The sequence below is a fragment of the Nesoenas mayeri genome (genome assembly GCF_963082525.1).
Source record: "Nesoenas mayeri genome assembly, chromosome: 1".
Lineage (NCBI taxonomy): Eukaryota > Metazoa > Chordata > Aves > Columbiformes > Columbidae > Nesoenas > Nesoenas mayeri.
Window position 1 is genome coordinate 160,441,726 of NC_137541.1, and position 25,621 is coordinate 160,467,346.

The 25,621-nt window shown below is 38.7% G+C and overlaps 1 protein-coding gene across 1 annotated transcript in view; it reads right to left on the minus strand.

Moving 5' to 3' along the window:
• Positions 1 to 25,621, minus strand: part of GPC6 (glypican 6) — a gene marked incomplete at its 3' end in the record, with an annotated part of 768,346 nt that overhangs the window by 44,435 nt on the left and 698,290 nt on the right. The window contains exons 6-7 of the mRNA XM_080347732.1: positions 18,515 to 18,658; positions 13,947 to 13,976 (exon numbers count right to left, since the gene is read on the minus strand). Of these exons, the coding sequence (XP_080203858.1) occupies positions 13,947 to 13,976; positions 18,515 to 18,658 (174 nt within the window). The remainder of the gene's footprint in view (positions 1 to 13,946; positions 13,977 to 18,514; positions 18,659 to 25,621) is intronic.

Genomic DNA, 25,621 nt, shown 5'->3' on the forward strand with positions numbered 1-25,621 from the left:
AATTTTTTTTCCTGGTTGCTCAAAACATCTCTGTTTGAACTGTGAAGTTTTGAGTCTGGAATTCCAAAAAATGTGGCTATATGTATATGTTATATAACTATATGATACAAATATATGAATAAATGTACACCTTTGTCACATGAAAACATTCAGATAAAGACATCTCAGGTGCTCCAAACTTTTTTGGTTTAGCATAACATCTTGCATGAAAATAATGTTCTGGCATAGCTGTGGGGCATCACAAATGATGAACTTTTATTAATCTCTCAACAGTTATGTCCCAGAAAACATATTTCAGATTTTATTAATATAGGTAAACAGCAACTTAATTTCACAGCGGGAGGACACATTAAACATGCTTTTTCTTTGGAAAAGAGTCCAAGACATAACAGACTTTTTGACCTGTAATGAAGGCTATTTACCCACACTAGTTCACTTTTTTTTGCATAGTTCAAGTATAATTTAATGGGGAAATGCCTCAGTTTTTAATTAATGGCTTTGAATGAAAATGCATTTGATCCAGTTTGAATGTAAATGTTTTGTATGTGAAAAAATTTATATGTATGGTAAAATGAAGTACTCAGAGATTTCCTGTCTATAGAGGAAAGAGTATAAATGGATTTAATCTTACTACTAGCCTTTTGACCTTGTCAAATCACTTATGTCATCTCTAAACAACAACCAGGAAATCTAGATAAGGTCCTCCTAACAAGGAAACACTAGAACTACTTTTCTTACATTGCATGACATGTAGTATAGAAAATAAATGTTTTCATTTAAAATATGATTTGCAAAAGTTTCACATAAATCTGCTAAGGCCCACAAGTGAGAAAAAACTTGGATTTTATTTTAACCAGATTGATAATCCATGAATAAATTACTGTCTTGTACAAGTGCAAGAAATCAATCTAATTCTCTGTCGACCGTCTGCTCATACACAGAGAGCTCCCTGTGCAAACACAGCCCAATGAAGTTGAAGGCTATTCACAGTATGAAATCCAGAAGTGCCATGGGCTGACAGCTGAGTACTCTCATGCTTCAGAGAAACTGTAATAAGAAAATGTTGTTGAATTTCTCGAGGTGTGTGGTGAATAACAGCACATAGTGCTTCTTTTCTTGGGGGAATATGATGGGATTCAGAGTTGCCTTGCCCCAGCAGAGAGATAATTGCTATAATTCATTAGAGAGGCTCATTTCCATTTTTCATTATTGGAGCAAAACTTTACAAAATGTGTTGAAGGGAATGGGAGCTTTTATTTCCTGAGGCTGCATATATAATCATTTCAATTCAAACAGCAAGTTGAACTGGTCATTATATTTCCTGTCTTCTTTGTGTCATTTTGCAGCTTACTTTCTTCATCAATTTGATCTTTCAATTTCCCTGTCTTGAGACATACAGCAAGTAAACTCATTGGCAGTGATCAGTTAGTCCAGTTTCTACAGGATCCTTTTTAGAACAGCCTGGCCAACATCTAACATCGATCCTACATCATTTATGTTTCAGCTGTGCAAAGAGAATACTTTCACACTGGGAATGACTTTAAACTATGTCTTATTTTAAGATAAGCTTATTTATTTTCCCCATACCCTTGCACATTTGATGATCAAAGGCACTTATATCTAAACAAGTTTTTGTTTCTTACAGATGCTTTGCCTCTCTTATTTTATTCTACAGTACAACTGCTCATGAAGCTAAATTTGTAACTCAGCTACCATATGCATAGCCACAGCCTGAGATGGAAAAAGTAGAGGGTTAGAACTCCATTGCAGGCTAAAGAGGAAGACAAAGCTGTGCCAAAAGAGTCACAGAAAGAAAAAAATTAAATGAAGGAGACCAGAGGTTACATCATGAAAAATCCAGGACAACACCACTGTGACTGTAACTTCTTTAAGATTTGGCTTACAATATGCAAGCAGACAAGCCAAAAGCTGTTATTCAAACAGCAGAAATAGAGAACTGGAAAGGTGCAAGGCACCACAGCAATCGGCAGACCACTCTCAGAGCAACCCTTCAAGGTTGTCTCTAACTGGGAGGGACATTCTCCAGGACTTTTGCCTGGACTATGCAGACCTAGAGATGTGTTTCAGCTTATGCAGTGTTATGCATCAAAGCAAGGAGATAACCAGTTATGTGTTTTGTTTTGTTTTGTTTTGTGTTGTGTTGTGTTGTGTTGTTTTGTTTTTTAAAGCTGCCCTTCAGAATGTAGCTCAGAACTAACTCAAAACTGGAGTACTTCATTTTTCTGAACCTTTGAAATCTGTAAAATACAGCTGCCATTCTCGTCAACCTGAGATAGCAGACTAAGTCAGAAGCTAACTGTACTTCATTTGTTTGCTTATTTCTGTTTCTAGTTCTGATCAAAACCAGATATAGGAGTAACATACAAGAATTATCTGCCTTATTCATATCTCCTGCCTGCTTTTCAAAGGAAATATGATTCGATGGCCAAAGGATGGGGTGGTCAGAATCTGAATTAATTTCTGACTCAAGTTCTTGGTGCAAAACCTATGTGTTTGTACAGTTCTTAGATTAATAGAACCTTTGTCTTTTCAGGAGCCCTGAAAAGGATTTTATCCATAAAAATGAAGAAGAAACAAGTCCTATGATTTTTTCAACTCACAAAATGTTTTATTTCAGTCAGGTGTGAGAGAAAAGAGTCACTTTTTCTTTTACCTGAACTGGCTTACCCATCCTCCTTTTATGTTGACAAGCTTCTTGGGTTCAGTTATTTTCAGAAGATATAACTTGCCTCACATTATCCCACAGATGGCTTCCAGCCCTTTAAGAAATGTACTATGCAAGCCAAATCTCTGCAATGTTTACACTTTCTTTCAAGGTGGTTTTAGCAATTTTATCTCATTTTATTTTCCTACTTAGGAAAACCTGGCAAAATATCAAAAGAAAAATGTGCAGGTGAGTGCTCTTCATAGAAACTAGATGGATGCTTAGTACCTTCCCAAGCTGGGCTAACCTTGGGCTTTCTGATTAGCTTGTTGAAATTCAAATTCATTTGATGCCTGTGGATTCTTTCAGGATTAGTACCTTTTCTGATGAAGAACAAAATTAGCTCAAGCTGTCTTGTATGATGTACCCCAAAGGGTAGAAGCTGGTGATTGTGTTGATGAAAAGCATCTCTTGGCTTTCCTTTTATATTCATAAGTGGGCTATCCGAGGCTCATGATTTTGGCCTCCCTCCATTGAATTTGCAGTGCAGACTAGCAGCTCACTCCCATGGTGGCAACCAGCACAGCATGCTCCGCACTCAATGCCATGGGACATCTTTACCAGGCTGCACCACTATGCAGGACTTATCACATAGGCCGGTAAGCGTAGGGCACTAGGCATCTTCTTGCTCTGGCCATATCATCATGGTCTTTCACACCCAAATCCTATTGGTGAGTTAAAAATTGTAGACACAGGAAAAAAAACCAAACCAAACCAAAAAAAGTTGACTGCTTGCCCTCTTTGGCTGCTGGTGATAGAGGGAGATGAATACACTTTGTATTCCCAAGCAAAGTCCTCAAGAAGTTTGATGTTCCCCGAACATGCACCTAAGCACACAGCCAATTCCTGGCCACCTCTGACCTTCCTGCCTACATATTCATGTGGAAACCTGCTCAGGCCTCTCTGTACTGTTTACCTCCTCCCTGTGCTCCAGGGCACCCTTGGTGGAATATCCAGCACTTTTCTTCTTCTTCACTTTCTTGGTGGCTGTCACACTGCATGAAACGAGTTTTTTGCTAGTCTAACATGGATCATAGAATCACAGAATCATTTTGGTTGGAAGACACCCTCAAGATCATTGAGTACAATGGTTATCTTAATCACATTGGCCCATGAAAATCTTGTTGTTGTTCTCCTTCACAAATCACCACCCAGCCATGAACAGGTACTGTAAAAGAAAGTGAGTGTAGGTATTATTCAATATATTCATCAATGATTTGGATGAGGGAATAGAGTGTACTATCAGCAAGTTTGCTGATGACACCAAGCTGGGGGGAGTGGCTGATCCGCCAGAAAGGTTGTGTTGCCATCCAGCGGGACCTGGACAGGCTGGAGAGTTGGATGGGGAAAAATTTAATGAAATATAACAAGGGCAAGTGTAGAGTCTTGCATCTGGGTAGGAACAACCCCAGGTTCCAGTATAAGTAGGAGAAAGGGACCTGGGGGTCCTGTTGGACAGCAGGATGACCATGAGCCAGCACTGTGCCCTTGTGGCCAGGAAGGCCAATGGAATCCTGAGGTGTATTAGAAGAGAGGTGGTTAGTAGGTCAAGAGAGGTTCTCCTTCCCCTCTACTCTGCCCTGATGAGACCACACCTGGAATATTGTTTCCAGTTCTGGGCCCCTCAGTTCAAGAAGGACAGGGAACTGCTGGAGAGAGTCCAGTGCAAGGCAACAAAGATGATGGAGTGAAGCATCTCCCTTATGAGGAAAGGCTGAGGGAGCTGGATCTCTTTAGCATGGAGGAGACTGAGGGGTGACCTTATTAATGTTTATAAATATATGAAGGGTGAGTGTCACGAGGATGGAGCCAGGCTCTTCTCGGTGACAACCAATGGTAGGACAAGGGGTAATGGGTACAAACTGGAACACAAAAGATTCCACTTAAATTTGAGAAGAAACTTCTTCTCAGTGAGAGTGCCAGAGCACTGGAACAGGCTGCCCAGGGGAGTTGTGGTGTCTCCTACTCTGGAGGCATTCAAGACCTGCCTGGACATATTCCTGTGTAACCTCATCTAGGTGTTCCTGCTCCGGCAGGGGGATTGGACTAGATGGTATTTCAAGGTCCCTTCCAATCCCTAACATTCTGTGATTCTGTGATTCCTGGAGGTTATAAATGATGGCATATGAAAGTGAATTAGGACAATTTGGTTTTCCTATGCTGGGCTGACCCCCATAAGACTGAGTAGAGAAGGAAAATTGCTTTGAATAAGCAAATATGGTATTGTAGTCACATAAGGAATGGAGCAAACCATGTGGAATATCAGAATCTTATTTAAATAAACATACTTTCTAAACCAGAAAAACATTTAAATATTAGTGATAAAAATTTAAACCACTCCTCGCTCTGCCTCATCTCACAACTTTCCTCTATAATTCTTTTATACCAACATATTATGGCTATGATTTCTGTCTGACAATCGCTTTCCATATTTACCTCTAGCTGAACTTCAATCTGAGTTTTAACAGCTGCCTAAAGATCCATAGCTGGGGTTCTTTGCTCCATCTGGTTTCTGATAACAGGCAAAGCTCGATTAACTTATCCTGATATGTTACTATGGCAACTTCCACCAGTGCAACAAAAATGAAGCATTCACAGGTATGTTCTTATCAGTGCACATTTCCCCTGACTATGCAATTTAATCCATTAAAATTAAATGGTGAATTGTGCAAATGAAGGCTGAGCCTTGGACTCCTTGCTGGAAGTTTGTCATTAGCATGGATTATAGTGTGAGTGTTGCTTTTCTGTTAGAAAACACTTCAGCAAGACAATAGGTCTCAAAACTAGATAACATTGCGTTCGGAGATGCAAAAAATCCTAAAGAGAATCTAAGTGTTGTTAATCCTGTTATTTGTCAGTATTAATACAGAAAAATCTAAAAACATTCCTGGCTCGTTTAGGGCATGGCTATCTGAACAAGTGCAAAGCAAATTGGGATTTTCTAAGCATCAGAAACTCTCGCGCTTCAAGTGGGGAAGAAACTTGCAAGTATGGGTGTAAACTCAGCTGTGTGGTCAACATGCAGCAGCTGAGTCTTTCCTGAAAGCCCAGTAAGTTCAGTTGTGTTCGCCGGAGAGCTTTCAGAGTTCTTGTGGGTACCTGTCAGGGTGCAAAGTTCAGCAGCTTCTCGTGTCCTCAGCATCCACTGAGTACCAGCAGAGTATAGTTTATGTCCAAGAATGAGAGGGTAGCCTTGGTCATTTTGTCCAGGAGGCCAGAGTTAAATCTTTAGATGGTTATAAGACATGGAAATATATTGGTCACATCTTCTTTCTTACAATGATGCTCTTCCAATCTCTGTTTTCTCTCTGATAAAGCAAATGGCTGAGGGAGGCAAGAGAATGTTTTAGCATGGGGATGAGTGGCCTTGAAGTGATTATGGTGCTTTTGCCATGGGGAGACATTAAGGAACAAATGACATTGAAGAATATGTCCCTATATATCATTAACTATTTTCTAGATTTCTGAGAGAGTGTTTGCTACCTGTGTTTTTTTCACATTTTAGCACAGAAATAAATCAGCATTACAACTTGTGGGAAATAGAATTTTTAAAAAGTGCTTCCATAGCTAGCTTGAGAATTCCAGGGGTTTTGTCCCAGGACATTACCAAGTCAATTTGCAGCTGATCATATTCCTGAGTGAGCTACTGCACATTTCACAAGCAGTATTTTTTCTCCAATCAATCGGTCTTCTATCTGTCTATATCCAACTGATTTCATGATAAAAGAGATTTTTAAGGGAGCCAGTTTTGCCACACAGATTTTTATCAGTCAAGGGGTGACTGGATGAAAAGTGTGATGAAGCTGGGATTCTCTCTGCAGGTAGAGAGGAGCTGAGTTCACCATTTTCCATCTAACAACAAAGGCCTCTACCTGGGTGAACTCCAACTCGCCTGGGAATAAGGAGCTGGGTGGGACTGAGACAGGAGCTGTCCTCTTTTCTTTCCCACAAATGTGGGCATCATAATACGGGAGGGATGGGTTGCAGATAAAAACAGCCGTGGTTTTCCAGTCCCCTCACTTCTTTCAAAGGTGTTCTGAACCTCACAAAGAGGAGGGTATTCACTCTACCCCAGACAGCTTTGCTTCTCTACTACTCTGCACGTGGAGGTGTAATCTCAACTGAATTGCCCAACCGTAAGTGCCGAGGGGAAGACTATGTCAATTCTCTCCTCTTTCCCTTGTGGGACAAACAGGTTACCAGTTCAGAATTTGCTAAGTTGCATATTATGAAGATCATGCTCAACAGAAACAGCTGATTAATTTTTCTGTATCACTCCATTTCTATAGTGCAAATGGATGATCAGAAAATTGTACAGAGGCAATGAACAATAACTGAGAATCCTCCATCTTCTACTTCAGAAGACAAGAACATGTGAAAGAAAGATCTTATTAAGGTGTTCAAGATAGGAAAACTTATTTTTAATGTGTTCAATGCCTAGCACATGGTGACCTCTTGTTGTCACAATAAACGAAGTAGAAATATCATCAAGACGTATGATAGCAATTTCACAGTGTATCCAGGTTGTATGCTGTGAGCATTATAATACAGAATCTGAGAATGAAATTAATCTCACAGGACATCAGCATCCATGTTCAAGCTATGACTGCAGCTTCCTCTGCAGTCAATGAGGAGAAACGGGAACTGAAGGAAGCAAGTGCATCTTAATCCAACAGAGATTTTTAAAGTAGCCCAGACTGACTGTGCCCTGAAAGCACCTATTTCTCTCAGCTGACAGTAAATGATACCTTATTTGACTATCTCTAGTGCTAGGTACCTCCATTTGGTCAAAGAGATTTAATCTGAATGAAAGATTAGCAGTTGAAAAGATTTTTATGGACATATTATTTCCAAGATTATCAATGTTCTCTGATTTTTAAGACCATTAACATTCATTGTGAGGTCATGGAAAGGGAAGTTTCTTTCAGGTTCATTTATTATGTGGTGAATTTTTTCTGCAAGTGATTCCTGCTCTTTTCAGCAGAAGAAATGCGTTTCTCAAATTCCTGTTATTTCTGCATGTATATCACACTTCTAATATATGAGCACTGTAGGTAGGCTATATTAAAAGAGGAAATGCACTTCAAGCAATTAGCTTTTTACTTTAGCCACTCTAGCAGTTACTTAGGTAACACAGTTATTATTACGTACTGGAAATTTTTATGGGCTTGAATGTTTAAGGAGAAAACAACTTAAATTCCAGTCTGTATTAATTTGGGTTCCTATATAGTATTTATGTTGTTCAAATATACAATAGGAAAGCAAAATTCCCAGCACTTTGAAGCAAAGGCAATTATCCTAGGGACTGTTAAGAGCTGGCTGTGTATCAGCAATGTTGTTTTCTCCCATACAAATAAATAACAATGATGTCAGTTGTCCATCAGGCTCTGGCAGTGAGTTAGTCTTGCCTGAATTTAGAAGCTCTCAGTGTGGGTGTTGACGTGTGAGCTGGGTGTCAAAGAACCCCACCACAGACAGTGAAGACCTGAATTGGGATTCAATTGCCTGCGCAGAAGTATCCACTGCTTTTGGAGGCCCTCCCTTTCTTCCACATGCCATTACAGGTCTCCAGTAGGTCCTGCATCATACCTAAGACCCTCACGTGAAGGCCCTAGATACCTCTCTCTGGACAGTGTATGACTCCTTAGTCAGTGGAGTCTAGGGAGTTAGGTAGTCCAGCTGCCTCATTTTGGTCTTATGAGTAGCTCCTAGATCCCTCATTCAATATAGAAATAAATGAACCTAATGCCATTTTGATGTCCTCTGGAGCACCCAGAACATGCAATAACTTCTGCAAGGCCCTATGCACATCTGTTAACTCCTTGCAGATGCCTAGATAGTTCAGGTCATCTCACTTAGCACAAGACATTTGTGTTTCAGCAAGTGAATTCTGCCTGTTATTGTCCATCTTAACTATCTCTTCATTGTCACCATGGGATATTAACAAATCCAGCTCCACAGAGCACCTGTATTATAAACACTGAGATAAACACAGTAAATTCAATTTCTTATGTACCACACATGACATGTACATGACATACATTCAGTGCAGAAGCAGCAAAACCCAATAAAACCGACAAAGACATGTACACGGTGGTCATCTATGATCACTGCCACCAGATCTCAAAGCCACCAGAACATGGTAAACTTGTGAGCATCTACTCAGTCCCCAGTGAGTAAGTACACTTAAGTCCTAAATTGTAATAGTCTCAGTCACATTCACTTCAGTAGGGCTACTTGTGGAGGAGTCAGGTATTGACTGCTTAGCAGGGGTTAATCTAGCTTAGCTCTAGACCTTTGTAAGTTAAATATCTTGTCAAGCCTGAAGTTCTTCAGAGCTGAGAAACATTGACACTTCCAGACAGAGCTATTAATGCAATCTGTGGCAGATGTCTACATTAAACTGGGAATCATGCTCTGAAAATGCCTGTTTTCTTAACCAGCTGTGGAGAAACTTCATACTACTAAGTCCTAATACTGTAGCTGGGGTTCTCTGCTACTGTGTCCCTCAGTACACGCCTATGTCCTGAGTGGGATTTGCTAAAACACACTTGCAGGTGTTCTCCAGTTTTCCATGGTGAATATGTATCTGGAGTGTTAATATGCGAGCTATGCATTTTGCTCTAACATGGAGCTGTGATACTGCTAGGTCCTATACCTATACCTAGGATCCAAAAAGTGCTGCTGGGTTTGCTAACAGACCTTCCCTTCCCCCTGCCTCAGTATTTTAAACATCTTGGCTTTTCCATCAATGAGTATCTGTAAGTAGCCACTCAAGCTTTGCTGTTTACAGACAGCTGTATTATAGAAGAATCCTATATTGCTATCCCAACAACCTAGATGGATATGTTGATTTGATTGGGGAATGGGAGATAAAAACAGGAGGGAAATACAGGAAATCTTTCATAATGTAAAATATTTGGTTTTGACTAAAGGAAGTTCACAAAAGGGTCACTATTTCTATGAAGGCAAACAATTATTGTCCTTGTATTTTCCCTCCCCTCTAACCACTAGTAATAGATACAAAAGTCCATAAAGTGTCAATTTCTCCCTATTATTACAAAAACACAAAAAATGGATGAGATGCTTGGCTTGGAAAATCAGTTTCAGTCTGCTGTAACCTACTCTTTGTCATAGGTGGAATGCAGCATTGCACATGTCTGTTATGAGTTTGCAATATGTGTGCTGCAGTCTAGCAAAATAAATTTAGATGTGAAAGGCTGGAAAAAACAAATCACCAATCAAGTACAACACATATTTTTCTTTGGAGAGTGAGAATCACTCTTTGCAATTAATTCAGAAATTACCAAAGCTTTAATTTCTCTGTTGGTATCCACACCTGTGCACAATGAACTTTGTTGCTGAAAAGTCATTTTATAGTCAGTAGTCACTTGCACAAAAGGACCTTCTAATTCTCTCCTGGTAAATGAACCAGTGATGTATTATAAAATCAATTTTTTATGGAAACTTAGAACTTATTGGTTGTACTCATATTAACAATGCAAGAATTCATCACAGTATAACACCTTCCAGGCAGGTAGTCAGTCATCATTGTTACTGTTACGCTACTTGGAAGCATCTAAATGAGCATGGTTTATGCACTGCAAGTGGGGACACAAGACCTGCTACCAACTTTTAAACCATATTTTTTCTTTTAATATCATGTCAAAATGCTAAAGTGCAGAGGATGTTTATATTAGTCACTTTCTTTAGCATTAACAAGAACATTAAGAATTCACTTTTCCTTCTGCACAGATTCATGCACAGACACACAAAATGAAATGTGATCTATCTTTCAGCTGAAAGAGCACTGTTGATGTATTTTCTGCTTAGGTTCATCTTCCAGAAGCTGATAATACAAACTTTTTGTATACTGGAAAAAAAACCCCTAGTCTCTATTGAGTAGAGCCTAACACATTAAATGGAAAGAAGTGGATTTTAATCTAGATTTACAAGGGGGAGTTGTCATTAAATAAAACTTGTGCAGCCTCCAAATGAACTATTTTGTTGGAAACTAGCCATACTTCTAGATACCTGATGATATCACAACTATGTGTATGATTAGAAGTATGATTGGAACTATCTATCAATGTATTTTATAGACCAAAATCTCCCTTATGTGACCTTGATTCATAGAGCCTAACTCTAAAGCCTAGCATTATGATTACATTTAGATATTTACAAATTGGATGTCTGACCTAATCATCCAGATTCTCTTCATACTCAGTGGGGAGAAATGGGTAATTCAGAGGGTAATTCAGATTCTTGTCATCTCTAAATGAGTATATGTAGCCTATATATCTTGCCTTTCTTTACCCTAATTGCCAAGCTCAGGACTCGCATAATTTCTCAATATACAACTGAGGACCCATCACTATGCCAATTCTTCATCTTACTGTCTGCAGGCAAGTCTAGAAATCAGGAGTGGCTTTTGCCTACAGGTTTTGTATTCCTCACTTCTCTAACAAGGATACATAAGACTGTTCATATACCTAAGATGTTCCTGGAAATGAGATGATGACTCTCAGTGGGTCTTCACACCCTTCAGGTAAAGGAAGTTCAACTAGTACTAACAAGTACATTTTTAGAAGACGTTCAAGCAGGCACTGTGTTCAATGAGACAGGCAACACATCACTCTTCAGGCAAGGCAGACACGATGTGGTAATCAAGACTGTGCATTTCTTTTGACAACTAATTAAGGCAGAGATCTATCTTTCCTCTTACTGTTGGAAGACGGTCTTTCCTTGCTCATACTAAGCAGGGTCCAAACAGCAGGCAGACTCATTCCACCTGCAGACAGAGGCAACCACCGTAACAAAGCTCTTTCTTAGTAACCGCCTCACGCGCGCTAGGAATGCAATGCATCAGGTATAGCAGCATGCAGAACCATTCAGCTGGGGGATGGAATAATATCGCTGTTCTTAAAAACAGGATTCTGGCAGGTGTCCCAGGAGAGTTCTGACAGCCACCATCATTCATCTGCCTTTGCCACCTGAAACTGGTATTAACCATGAGGGACAAAGTGATCGCAGAGACTTAAACTTACTTAGATATTACTGTGATGCAGAAACGGAGAATAAACAAAACCCGACACTAAGCAAACACCTATTTTTGGAAAACCATTCAAATCCTAAATCTGACACCAAAAGATCACGACAAATGTTGCAAAACACATTTATTCATTGTGCACATTGTATACAGACAGCTAATAAGAAACAGGACTCTGTTTAAACACACAAAACCTAAAACTGGAGGAGCTGTACACCCAATGCTTTAGAGGAGCTACCTGTGGATTAACATCACACAGGGGGACATGGCACGTCCAACAGCACAGCATCTAAGGGTTGTCAGGGGAGCAGCCTGTGGGCTCACTGGGCTCCTAAAACACCTGCAAGAGCCTGTCACTTGCACTCTTAGGAGTGTGACAAAAACATCCTGAGCTATGAAGCCTTTTACAGGCTCGCTGTTTGTATCTTCCCCTATGGCCTCTGTATGCAGAAGGCATTTGAAAAATTAATCTCAGCATTTTGAACCCTCTAAGATTTATACCTACTGGATTTTATTCTAGGGCCTCTTGAGAAATAAAATGTTGAGAATAAATATCCTACCTCAGGAAAACTGCACTATCACTACATATATCTAACATTTCTAGACTTTGGACTAAATGGATTTTAACAAAACTAAACTACGAACTTCATTTTCAAGAGTGTCCCAGAGGATTCCCTGGGCAATGCAGATCGATGTCTTCATAGTATACTGTCCGACTAATTTCAGACTTTTATAGCTAAAATGCAAAGCAGATTTTTTTTTTTTTTAATAATATTTTTTACTTCATGTAGTTTCAGAGACTGGGAAGGAATTGTTTGCAACAGATTTGTTAGGTTATTATTGCATTTTTGTATTGTAACAAAAATCATTACACAATGGAATTAAAAAAAAAAAGTGACTGAATGAACACTTAAAATACACCTCATTTTATTCCTGAAAACAAAATGTTTCAGGGTCTTTTGCTCATGGAAATTTAGACTTTATTTCCTTTTATTTAAAGGAAAGTGGGAGGGAAGACAAAAGAACATTTTTCCTAAAAAGTGTCACACAATATACCCCCTTCCCTAGGGTAAAGAGCATGAAAGGTTTCCTTTTCAGACGGGGTGCATGTTCATCTACTTATCTATGCAGCCACTACACTGTACTTGAATGTAAATCACTCACAAAATGCCATGGCAAATTTCTCAGTTGCCTATCTCCATAGTATGCATGTACATTATGTATTATATGGTTAATAGTGCATCAGCTCCCTTGTGGAAAGTCAAGAAGGCTTCCGTGTCCTCCTGAAAGAAAATGTGGAGTTATTTTATGCACGTCCAGCCAGGTCAGGCTGCAGTATGTTCTCAAGAGAAATTCCAGCTCAATTAAGGTAGTGCTGTGCCGTACGGTGGTGCGGTGGGTACAGAGGTACTTGAGGCAGCTCAAATGCAGGAGGTAGTGGGGCTATATCAGCATGGTACTCTCTGTAGACTAACTAGCCCTGCTAAGAAGCAGGGCATAATAATCCAAGCTAAATGCTTTGAGCTACTTCATAAGTGAGATGATGCATGTCTGCATGGTGCTGTGCTCCTGCCTTCTCCTTGGGCTGTGCTGAACCCTGCTGAGGAGGCCTTCTGTCTGAAACCAGGCAACTCTGACATTCACAAAAACTTATGAATCTGGAAAGCGTAAGAGAATCAACTTTATCAAGCTCCCACAGAGAAGCTCAGTGGTTTGCCCTAGATCAGACAGCAACACAGGGACAATTCTAGGGAGAGAGCCCAGGAAGGTCTGGGAGCTTTTTTCATTTCTTCAGTGCTAGCTCAAGGCAGAGGACTCAGAACTGGATGCCACCACAGTGTCTGCATTGCTGCATATGCATATGTGAGGTCTGAGACCAGGGGAACACTCATGCCAGCTGTTAGCTCACTGAGGGAATACAGATTATCCTTTCTAAAGGTGAGGCATTGTCCTTGAAGTGGGAGAAAAATACTCGAAGGAACCAGCAGCTCTGGGTACTTGGCAGAATTAAATCAGCTGAAAGCAAAATTACAGAAAGAACTGCTAGCATTTTAGCCTACAAGACACACACAAAGTAAAGATGGTGAAGATGAAACTTAAAGAAGTGTTTTGCCCAGCATTGTACAAAGACAAATGGGAATGAAGGTGAAGAATAAGAATACCAAAGCTTACACCATGTTGCATTGTCCTCCAGATAGTCCTCTGGGAAGCAAGAGGGAAACATTCAAGGAACAGAAAAACAAAACAAAACAAAACAAACCACAGGTTATACCAAACAGGCAACTACAGAGAAGATAATGAGTCTTTATGAGCAGTTGATTTTAAATGAGAAATTTTAGATCATACTCTACAGAAGCAGCTGTGCTGAGTGGTTAAAATGATTTAATTTCTGACAGTATTTGTCTTACTGAACTTCAGGTGTAACTGCTAGATGCCTAGACCAAAGCTGTCACTTTTTGACACTTTGTAGGAGAGGGATATGGAATGATTTCTCTGAGCTGTTTAAACATGTATTTTAGGATAAGATGAATTGTACTTCAGAAATATTTCATCTCAGTTCAGTTGCCTAAACCTATATTTGGACAACTGAGCAAAGACCTTTATTTCTCTCTGTTGACAGTAAAAGCTACAGTCATCTAAACATAAAATCTAGACAGCTAGTTATAGGTATCTACACTACGGATCTCTATATTGTTTCAGAAAAGTCCTCATTTTTACTTCTGTTACAGTCAGTAGAGAAATAGGGTGGAATTCAGTTACCTAAATAGAGGTATAGCAAGTGAATATAGTAGCTCTGAGGTATTCTCTGTTACTTCCAGCCAGGTCTCCTGTGACTTTGTTTTCACATTTGGACATTCTGAAGACCATAGGCATCTCAAATAATGTTAGGTGACTATGTTTATGTAGCCAAATTCCACCCAGAGGGACCTGTAGAGAACAGTTGGGGCTTAGTTTTGTTCTCCCACTGGGATGCCACATAGTGAGCATCCTCTAGGGTGTTCTACATGGCCTTCAACTGCCAGCCCAGGAGGGCATGAGCATCCCAAATTTTTGTCCTATCTGCCAGCTCAGTTAGATGTCTTGGATACTCCAAGACATCTCAGTGCTGCATATCTACATACGGATATCTCAGCTGGCCTTTTTGTTTCCCAATCTGTGAGAGGTGTCTATGACAGATGGGGTGAATCATTCTCCAAATATGTGTGTCTCTCTCCATTGACTTCAGAAAGAGTCCAACTTTTATGCCCTATCCTGTAAAGATGTGTTCAATTGCCCAGGCATAGGTATCTTGAATTGCTTGAGATGCTGCAACATATTCTACCCAGCTCACCACTGCTGCTCCAGAGGTATATTGCTCTCCTCTAGTCCTGTGACACATCTACCGATCCCATATTTCAGATACTCTGGGATGTCTCAGATGGTGCTTTAGATCCGTACTTAGACAACTCTCAGACTCTACATGGCTTCCTAAAATATCTGTTGCATTTTAAAACAGTTAGAGCACTGCTTTTGTGGGATTTTTTTTTTTTCACATTTGTCACAATTTCTTTTGATCTATTCCCTATTTACTAAGCTTTACTGGTTACATACATGACAATAACACAGGGAAACTGCTTTCTCTTCTCTTGAAATGGAATAGCTGGATTAACCACACAAGTTCAGGCTAGGATGAAGGAAATGTTTCTCAGATGGATTTGGTATCTGGTGATTTCAGTGTAGACTTCTTATGAGGGCTGCTTTGTGCAACCTACCTGATAAAATATGCTCAACTGAATTAAGTTTATAAATGGGAATATGAGCAGGAATAGAAAAAAAAGGTTCAGGGATGCTACATGTTTGTATAAGATTCAGATGCAGAGGAAATATTTTCTAAACTTCGTCTCTTCTGAGGAAGTACTGTCAAAGACAGATGAAAGCAGAATTGTCTGTCACTTCTTTCGAGGTTTACATAGCTGCATGCTTGGACTTTGTGATGGCAGTTTAGAGTTAAGTGGTCTGACAGAGTTTTGTGAATACAAATTCAAGAAACAGACTTCTAAAAGCACTAATGTAAGACTGAAGCTGACTTGCAAGGAAAGTTTTGTTTCTTATATCTGTAATAATCAAAAGGGGCTTTACCTATTTGGCAATACTATCAAAATACTAATACTGCTGTACGTTTGCATTAAGCAAGCATTAGAAAATGATCATTGTTCAGACTGGAAAACTGCTGTGAGTGGGATTCTCCTTATGTCCTGTCAGCAACACAAGGGTTAGGAGGATCGAACTGAGGCTGGTCCTCCTGGCTCTGTCTGTCATTAATGAGGAGAGATACGTGATTCAGGGAATGATTCAGCACATTGAATGCTAAGGAACTAATGTAGGCATGTTGAATGATGTTCCTACAAGGTAGAAGTGCAGCACTGACATCCTTCTGGATAAAATTATCCACATTGGTGCGAGATGCAGGCAGTGACCTTTCCCAAGTGCTGGTAAGGGATTACAGCTCAGAAACAAGGCCTTCTGCTCTAATCCACATAAACAGCTTTTCCTTGTTCCAGCTGAGGTCAGTGGTCACCTTCAACTCAAGGGATTATTGATCTCAACTCAAAAGGAGATAACACATGCGTCACTGCCATTTGGAAATGGATTTGATACCAACACGCATCACTAACAGGCCACAAATAGTTATTACTTTAAATATCACTGGCAGGAAAAACAATTATTTATTTGGCTTTAACACCTTTTAAAGCAACAGCACCAATGCCAAACTCCTTGTTCTGAAAAAAAATGTGTGAACACACTTAGCTAAATCATATGGAGACAAGTTTCCTTTCAAAAGTCTATAAACTATTATGAGTTATAAAGGATGATCTACATTGGCAATTTTCATTAGCTATGGACTTTAAAGGCCAGAAGCATATGACACACCTCTGTTTTATTCAGGATGCTGCTCAGTATTTTGGAAGTTTGTAGTTTAAAAAAGGCATTAATCTGTTTAGAAGTATTCTCCTTATGTCAATATGAAATGTCCCTTAAATCTGCCTGTCTTTTCAAAAAATGCTTGAACTGTTCTTACAACATAAGAGCAATCCAAGCTGAACTATGCTACCAGTCTTTTTTTTTTTCCCTCTTCCTCCCACTTCGTCTGTGAGCAACCTTTAACTTTGAGGGAGCATGACTGAAACCTACAGGCTTTGATGACCTTTGACTTCACCTTGGCCAATCCTAGATTAAGATCCAGGACTCTGCACTGAGTGATACACAAGAGCTGGTTCTTTGAATCTAAAGCAAAAGAGTAAAATTAAAATACGAATTGAGCATTACCAGCCAGATTTTTAGCCCAAGATGCTACACTGCATTATGAATCTGCTGTATTAGAAAGACCTAAGTCTACAGTGTAGGTAGACATCTTCTTTTCTACTTCTCCTTTTGGATAATCAGGCTATACTATTTCCAGGAGAGCAGAGAACTAACAAATGCTGCCTTTTGCTGCAGGGTAATCTCATGTCTTAACTAGAAATGCCTTGCTATTTTCCAGTTGAACTGCCATGAAGATTGACAGTCTACAGTAGATTGACAGAACACAGAGTAGACAGAGACCACTGGAAGCACCTGAAACTGTGGAAGACTACTGTGATCATCAAAGGAATCTTCTGAATGATGGTATCAAAGAGATACCCAGGTCCTTACCTGAATTAGTATACTTGGATTTCTGCTCAGCAATTTAGGATGTGTATTGGAGAAACCTCTAGACAGCCTAGGTTTGTCATCAAAACCATAGCAAGACATTTTGGCACCCTAGTGCAGCCAGCACCTGTCTGGTACCCAGCAGGGGTTCAGCTCACTGAAATCTTGTACCACCAGCTAACGGTGGATGTTTCCAGCTGGGTGCTACTCACCCCTCACTCTTGCTGCAGCCCTGAGCACGACTCTCTTCTGCCAGACAGATCAATGTTGTTCAAGTGCTCAGCAGTAAACTTGACAAGGGCAAGGTATGCAATATGGTCTGTTTTGATTATGACGCTCTACAACTCTTTAATTTTGCTCATCAGTTTTACCTCGAGATGATTGCTGAGACAGTATTATCAGTTATAATAATCAGCCCACTGTAAATCTATAGATGTATAAATAGCAGGAGCATCAAAGTCTGAAATGTGAATCCAATGACTGGTAGTAAAGAAAATAAGCTTATGTTAACGTCTTGTTTTCAAAATGACTGAATAAATAAAATAAGTTTAATGATCGCTGAAATTTTAGTTGATAAAAGTCAATTTTTGAGACGGATGGAAATAAAGTAGTGGTAATTTTATAATTAAGTAAAGAAGTGTAACAAATCAATGTGCCTTTGCAAGTGGGTATGTTAAAGAGCTAACTGCTAAAAATTGCTTTAATACACAAAAACCATTTTTAATAAAATAAAAAAAATATGAAATGTTGCTGCAGATCACTTTTCAAAGAGAATTTATACTGCAAAGTACCTGCTATGGCTCGTCAGTTTTTTGGCCTCCAGGAAAGAGCTTGTTCTCTTCCAGCATTTCAAATACACAAAAACTGAGTAATATTGTTCTCCTACAATGCAATTCTGTACTATGTCCAATGGAGAAAAAAATATACACTGAATGCTGGAACATCTGGAATAGAAACTATATAGAGTGCTTATGAAATTATTAAAAATAAATTGTCAGGAGTTTACTACTCTTCTACTCTATCTTCAAGCCATTTCCACTTATTTGAAAATGGAATTTATTTTGCCTTACCAGCCTATCCAAGCTTGTGCCAGCAGCAGTTGTAGGTCGCTCCTCTGGGTTATATGGTCTAAATCTGGTATTAAAGTTTTCAGGGACAGAACGGGAAGATCTCAGGGCAGGTGCTGGTTTAGGTTGGCCACATCCTTGGAAAACCTGAAAAACACATTGTAGGTTACATGAATATCATTTAAAAAAAAAAGAAAAAAAAAGAAAAAAAAAAAAAAGACACTTGTTATTTTATAGCTTCTTTATTCTCTCTTTCATATATTTGAAACCAGCTTTGACTGATACTTTGATAAAAGTGAATTGAGTACTTGCTCTTCATTAAAACTCAAGTTCACAAGCATTATTAATTACTCAGAGAAGGCATAAAAACATATTGGAACCTTAACAAAATAAACAACAAGGTGATTATTATAAGAAGTTAACATCTGAAAGTATTTTTGTTGCTGTCTTTCTAGGAAGAGAAATGAACAAAAGGAAGTGCTTTGTGTCAGGATTTAGCTGATTGTTTTAGTTTTTGTTAAAATGCGGTATTTACTCAGAACCACAGCTCATTCATAATCCCTACCCACAGCTGTGTCTACCTTGTAATTTTGTTTGTAGTCTCAGAGAAAAGGTCAGTGATGAAATGGTCTTATAACTGGATAACTTTCTTATTCATACCAATTTCTCCCCAGAAGAGAGGTGAGGTATATTGAGTGGGCAATAGTGAGAATTATTTTCTGCTAGTGTGTTTGTTTATTAGGTATAAAAGATAATGTTTGAGGTTATGAAATTCTTCATATACTTTCACTTGGAAAAAAGTTTCAGTAGCATATATCTTGTGGATATTGAAGGACATGGACACTTTTGACTATTGAATATCAAGTCATATCCCAGAGGAACTCTCATGAAAGTTGCTTGGCTGAAAGGAGGTAGAATATTCAGAGAGTTAATTTTTTTAAAATGTTCTGATGTAGTGGGATCCTAGCGTTTACATTCACACCAACATTTTCAGTTCTGAAATAATTTTTTTTTTGTGACCATTGCATTTTGGCTGATTCAATATTTTGCCTCCATTCAGAAGAAAAAAAAAATGTATGTCAGAATTTCTTGTAAGATATTTTTCACAAAACCCTAATGACAGACATAAACTATCTGTCTGAATGAGCTTTGTGGAGGTAAAAACTCCTATGCAGGTGCTGTGTTTTGTTTGTAGGATCAGATTACTCCTTTTTGTGTGGTAAACAGGATAACAAGCTCACAAAGTTATGTTGTGAGCCAGTGATCAAAAAGACTCTTGTTTCACTTTTAGACTTAGATTTTCTGCCTTCAGTGGTCCATCCTGAAGTTGCAATGGATGGCATGACTTTTGTTGTTTCAGGATACACCATATTTGGCTCTTAGATTTCCCGATGTTAATTTTGAGGGCCCAAATGATTCAAAATTTGTGGAAAGAAACTGATTCATAGTAAATTTATGTCCAATCATCAGGTTTGTTTTGGCTCAAAGTCCAACAAGTCAGCTGTTGCATGTCCATTGAGATTTTTAATTTATGAGAATACTGCTTAGTCTGGCTTGAGAGTATCCATGAGATTTTTTTAATAGTTTCTACCCTCCTTAGTTATGAGGACTATTGGACAATAAATTCATTTAATCAACCAGGAAATATGATTTTAGCTTGTAAAGTTCTAAATTTTTCAGCAGGAAAGAATCTTGTTTTTCCTCCATGAAGAAAATTTGACTGAGATTAATGTTCAGGATATATACATGATTGTGTATGATACTGTACATTTCAAAGGGCTAGGTTGTTACTGTTTAACCCTGAGTGGTGGCTAAACAGTAAACAGCTGCTCTGAAGTGAGAAAGAGGAAAGGCTTGTGGGTTGAAATAAAAACAGATTTAACTAACACCAGTAAAGTGACACAAAGCACACAAAGCAATACCTAGCTGCTGGAACACATGCTCCCAGTAATGAGTGTCAGAGCATGGACACTGCAAGCACAGTGATTCCAGTAAAACATGGAGATCATAGCAGGCATAGGGAAGTCAAGGGAGCTGGAAGAGGAAAAAAAGCAACTTCCCACTTATACATGGAGTGTGATGTTTATGGTATGGAATACTTCATTGATCTGCCTAGATGCCAATCAACATGCTGTCCTGTCTGTGCCCCCACTCTCACCAATTTTTACCTGTCCTTGGTTTCCCTGACAACAGCCAAGATATCAGTGAGTTCTTACATTCCTTTTGTACCAGATCTCAAACACTGGAAAGCTACTGGAAGAAAAACATTAACTCTATCCCATGGTGCTATCTTATTATTCTCAAACTAAATCCAAAACAAAGAGTGTGCTAGCTACTAAGAAGAAAAGATTCTAACTGCATGGAAAATTTCCTCAATTTCAGCTAAGCAAGCACACAAACATATATGTTTGGGACTTTGGTTATACTTAGAAAAGTTTAGTCATACTTATTCTGACTGAAGATGTTATGCAGAGCAAACATAACTGTTTATTTAGATATCTATGAAATCCCACTTAGTCAAGTCAGTCATCAGGTATTTGCTTACAAAGACAAGTGGCAATTATCCAAAACATGTAACTTAGGTCTCAGGGGAAAGGAAATTGAGGGCACTAAATCTTCATCTTCAATTTCACATTGTGTGCCTGTGAGGCTACTTATATGACCATGTGGAGTAACTGCACGTCTACATAATTCATATTTCTTTTTTCTTATGACATACCAAAAAACCCTAACATATACTTTGTGGCATTTACCTTCAAGCAAATAGTTGTAGTCAGTAGTCTTATATGAACAAATTTATGTGCAGCCAGACAATAACAGAGATGGAAATTAGATAGTGATTTTTATGTCATAGAAGAAGAAATAATTTACTTCTTAAATGACCTGGCACAAATGTAGTAAGAATATAGCATTAAATAACTAAATTTTGAGAGCAAAAGAGACATTTTCTAATTTGCATCCAGGTATTACCTAACAGAACAGAAAATGTAAAGCTCATACCTGAAATTAACAAATGCTTCCTAAGAAAAAGTACATGAAATCCTTTCTTCACAAAGCTACTCGGAGATACTGAGCAATTTCTAGAAAAATATTCAAGTTTTTCATTATGCATGCTGTGAATGGGCAGCATAAATTCCCTCTCCCTAAAAAAATGCCTTTTATATATAATTGGTGTAGGCTGTTTCATCTGAATTTAGAGAAGGAATTCCATTTGAAAATAATTCACCTAAATTTATGTGTGTACATGTAGATGTCTATATTTAAGTTAAACATCTATGCTTCCATTTTAGACAGTGATAAAAAGCTCCCTTCAGCTGCTCTCACATCAGCATCTACAATAGTTTGTGATGTCCTAGGATGTCTGAGACATCTGTTAAGACTGTCTAAACACAAGACTATTCCCCATTGAACTACAGCTAAACCTCAAATGGGATATCCTAGGATGTCATGAAGAGCATCAGCTCTCTCTGGTCAGGGATATGTACCAAGCCATGAGACCAAGTCAACAGAGCCAGTGAAGAATTACATCTATCGAGCTGACTAAATGAAGGTGTCTACTTCAGGAGTAAGAAGTAGATACTGTAAAATAAGAGTCCTTTTCCCAGGAGAACTCAAAGTTTTGAATCCCAGCAGATAGAGTTTGTTCTTTGTGTAGCCTAGAGTCATACTGTTATTTAGACATGTGCCAGTGCTGAATGTTTTCTATTGAGTGTCTCTATGACTCTGCTCCATTGACTCTCTTATCTTCAGATAGAATAGCATTGATTTTTTCCTGAAATGCTATTATATTTTTTTCTGCACAAGACTCTTGAAAGAACACAGATAAATGAAGAGGTTTTGTTAATATGAAACTCGGGCTATTTTAAGAAGAACCTTGGATGTAGTTTTATGAAGATTTCCTCCTTATAAATAATGCAGTGGTAGTCCTCTATGTCATGGAGCTCATTCATTCTCTTAGCTGAAGTAATTGCCTAAAAGGAATATATATCTATAGGTTAAAATGGCACATCCATCAACTCAGACAAAAGTAGATTTAAGACTTACTATGGGGATGCTCAGTTATGGGATAGCCTTTATGAAAGTGGAAAAATCTTGACATGGCAGCCAAATGACACTTAGACGAGCCAAACATGTCTATATAGAACCAGACTGTTTAAAATGCAGAAAATAGTCCAGGGTGTTGTGCTTTGAGTAACAATGATGGCACAATTATCCTGATGCAACCAGATTAGGATTTTTCTCTGTTTTGAAGAAAAATGGATGTTATAACATATTTTCTGCTGGTTTTTTTGAGTTTTCCCCCACTTCTTGTGAACGAGCAATCTCTGCAGATGTCAACTAGTAAACATTCATATAAATGGAATGGAGCAGATGTAAGATTTATTCTTTGACTTGAAGCCGGAATCAAAGGTAATGGTACTGACAGCCTTATGGAAAGACTGTGAAGGCCCCCAAACCACATTTGTTTTGGCCAAGAATGAAATGAGCCATTATATGTTATGACTCTTTGAATATTGCTCCCTGAATTACCTCAGAGAGAATGAGAATAAGAATGGTAAATGTCTTGGGTATGAACTGAGCCATGGGAAACAATATACAGAATATGAAACTTTTACCTGAGAAATAACCAAGTTGCTGAGCATTGAGTTTGGCACTATAATGTTCAAGTCACAGAATCATAGAATCATAGAATACCAGCTTGGAAGGGACCACAAGGATCAACTTGTCCAATCTTTCTTGGCAAAAGCACAGTCTAGACAAGGTGGACCTGTGCAGCTGAATCTTAAAAGTGTCCAGGGTTGGGAATCTACCACTTCCCAGGGCAGATTATTCCGAGGGCTGATTGTTCTCATCATGAAAAGTAACAAAAAAACCCCCAAAACATGAAACAAAGAAGTGTCACTGATGAATAACAAAGAGATTTCAATAATGAACATAGCATGCCTGAGACATTATTAGGATAAATCCAAGGTAAATCTATTGATACCTGACTTTTACCAGGGACAACCTTCAGGGAACACCACTGAAGTCTGGATAGCACCAGATAGAAATGCCTACTCTTGAAAAGCGCTGATGTCTTGTGAGGCATCTCAGACATCCCAGACTGACTGTTTTTGCATTCTGTGTGGTTTGGTTTGCAGAAGATACTCTGTCGGAATGGCTGCAGGTGTTAGATGATGAAGCTATGGAAACCGGTTTTGATGATCTTCAGTCCTTGCCTATTTTTTTTTGAGAAGGGAAAGTTGTGTCTGATTCAGAGCACATAGATTCCTCTAGCAGAAAGTCGTTGGGTCTGATTTTCTAGACCATTTCTCCTTTTTGAAAAGCATCTCCAGATTTTGCAGCTGTCAGAAGTGGGACTTTTGCTGAGGCAAAATAAGGAGATTATGTGGCTGGCATTCAGGGACAAGACAGCCACACAAGGTGAGCAGCTTATGAAGCCTAGACTCTCTATATAGCCAGCACTGAATACAGACTGCAGAGAAATATCAAGAAAACAGAAAAAGATTTCAGCCTCAGGATGAATTGGAGGATCTTCACATAACACTAGTACCTAGTTAATGTGAACTGTGCTAAAACAATCAACCACGATCAACAGACAAACAAGATCAATTAATGGCCCAGGAAGAGATGCTCCATTTTATGCATTGACAGGTACTGGGATGTGGCTGAGTCTGTACGTCCTTGGTTGGAAGTACGAAGATAGAAGAGGTACATGTGGCACCTCTATAATTCTCTGTTGTGATATTGATGTGCACCCATCAAGAGAAGAAGACAGAGGGTTTGTGTCTTCTGAGGAAATGAAAGACAAGGCGTGAACTTGAGCAATAAGCCCTGACTTTTGGCACTGATTAATTGTTAACTCATAGGCTTTTTCTTGGACTGCTCCAACTTTCTCTTTGCAGAATGAAATAGCTCCACAGAAGGTATGTCTCAGCAGTATAGAAATGAATCGGACTGTGATACTTTGGCCTCAAGATCAGGCACTGGTCCTTGTCCCCCTTTTATTTATTAGTATGATCGTAACCATGAAGACTATTCGTCAGAAGAATAGTGCTGAATAGGACATGCATATTTATAGGAAAAAAGATATTGGACAAAACCTTCTGTGCTACATCAAGTGAAGGATGGAGGGGCAAACCATAAAAATGGAGACTTAGGAAGTTCATGATGTATTTTTCTGCTGATGTCTAAAATTAAAGACTTCTTCATTCACATAAGATATAACATTCTTACTTATTTTTACACACTTTTAATGTTGGAAAGCTTACATTGTCACCCACTTAATTTTGCCTCCATATGCACAGTAATGTACAGTCAATGTGTTATTTCAAACATACTTCTATTTTTCTCAGATAATTTCAATATATAATTGCAGCTATTATAATACAAAACATCATTTTGTAATACAAAGACAAATTGATAGTGTAATTTAATGTGAATGACTTCTGGAATAGGGCAATTGTTTATAAACATTGGAAACAGGAGAGGGGTGGATTTTGGATTAAATGAACTCTGGGTCTTCTGCCTGCAAAGTGGATGAAATTAGTGAGAGGTGTTTGAGGAAGAAACTGTTCATTTTCATTTGTTTCATTCCTTTTAAAAGAGAAAAAACATTACGCAAAATAGCCCAAAATTCCACTGAATGCAGCATAAAGCCTCCTCCCACATATCAGCCAGATTTTTAGGTAGAAAAAGCTGTATGTCAGTGGTGAAGAATAATCTATGTGTACGTGGGTGTTGCAGGCATAATAGTATCAGTGCATCATCATTTTCCCATTGTAAAAACGCACTGACTGACTTGTGGAAAAATAGCGATGATTCCTAGTCACCACATTTTCAGTGGATACAGTCAAATGCAAGATAGAAAATTGTTTGAAGAAAAATAAAATGGTGTGATTTCAGCACCCTGCCCGAAGCTTTCTGAATGGCATCTCAGAATAATTGACAAGTGTGGCTTTTCTCCTACATTAGGTCTGCAATTGCATTCCATGCACCCCATTACATCCGACAAGGTTTCTGTCATTTTCACTGAAGCTCTAAGTGGTCAGTATGTATAAGGGGGAAAAATTAGATGACAGATGACTGATTCAAAGTCTGCTCATATAT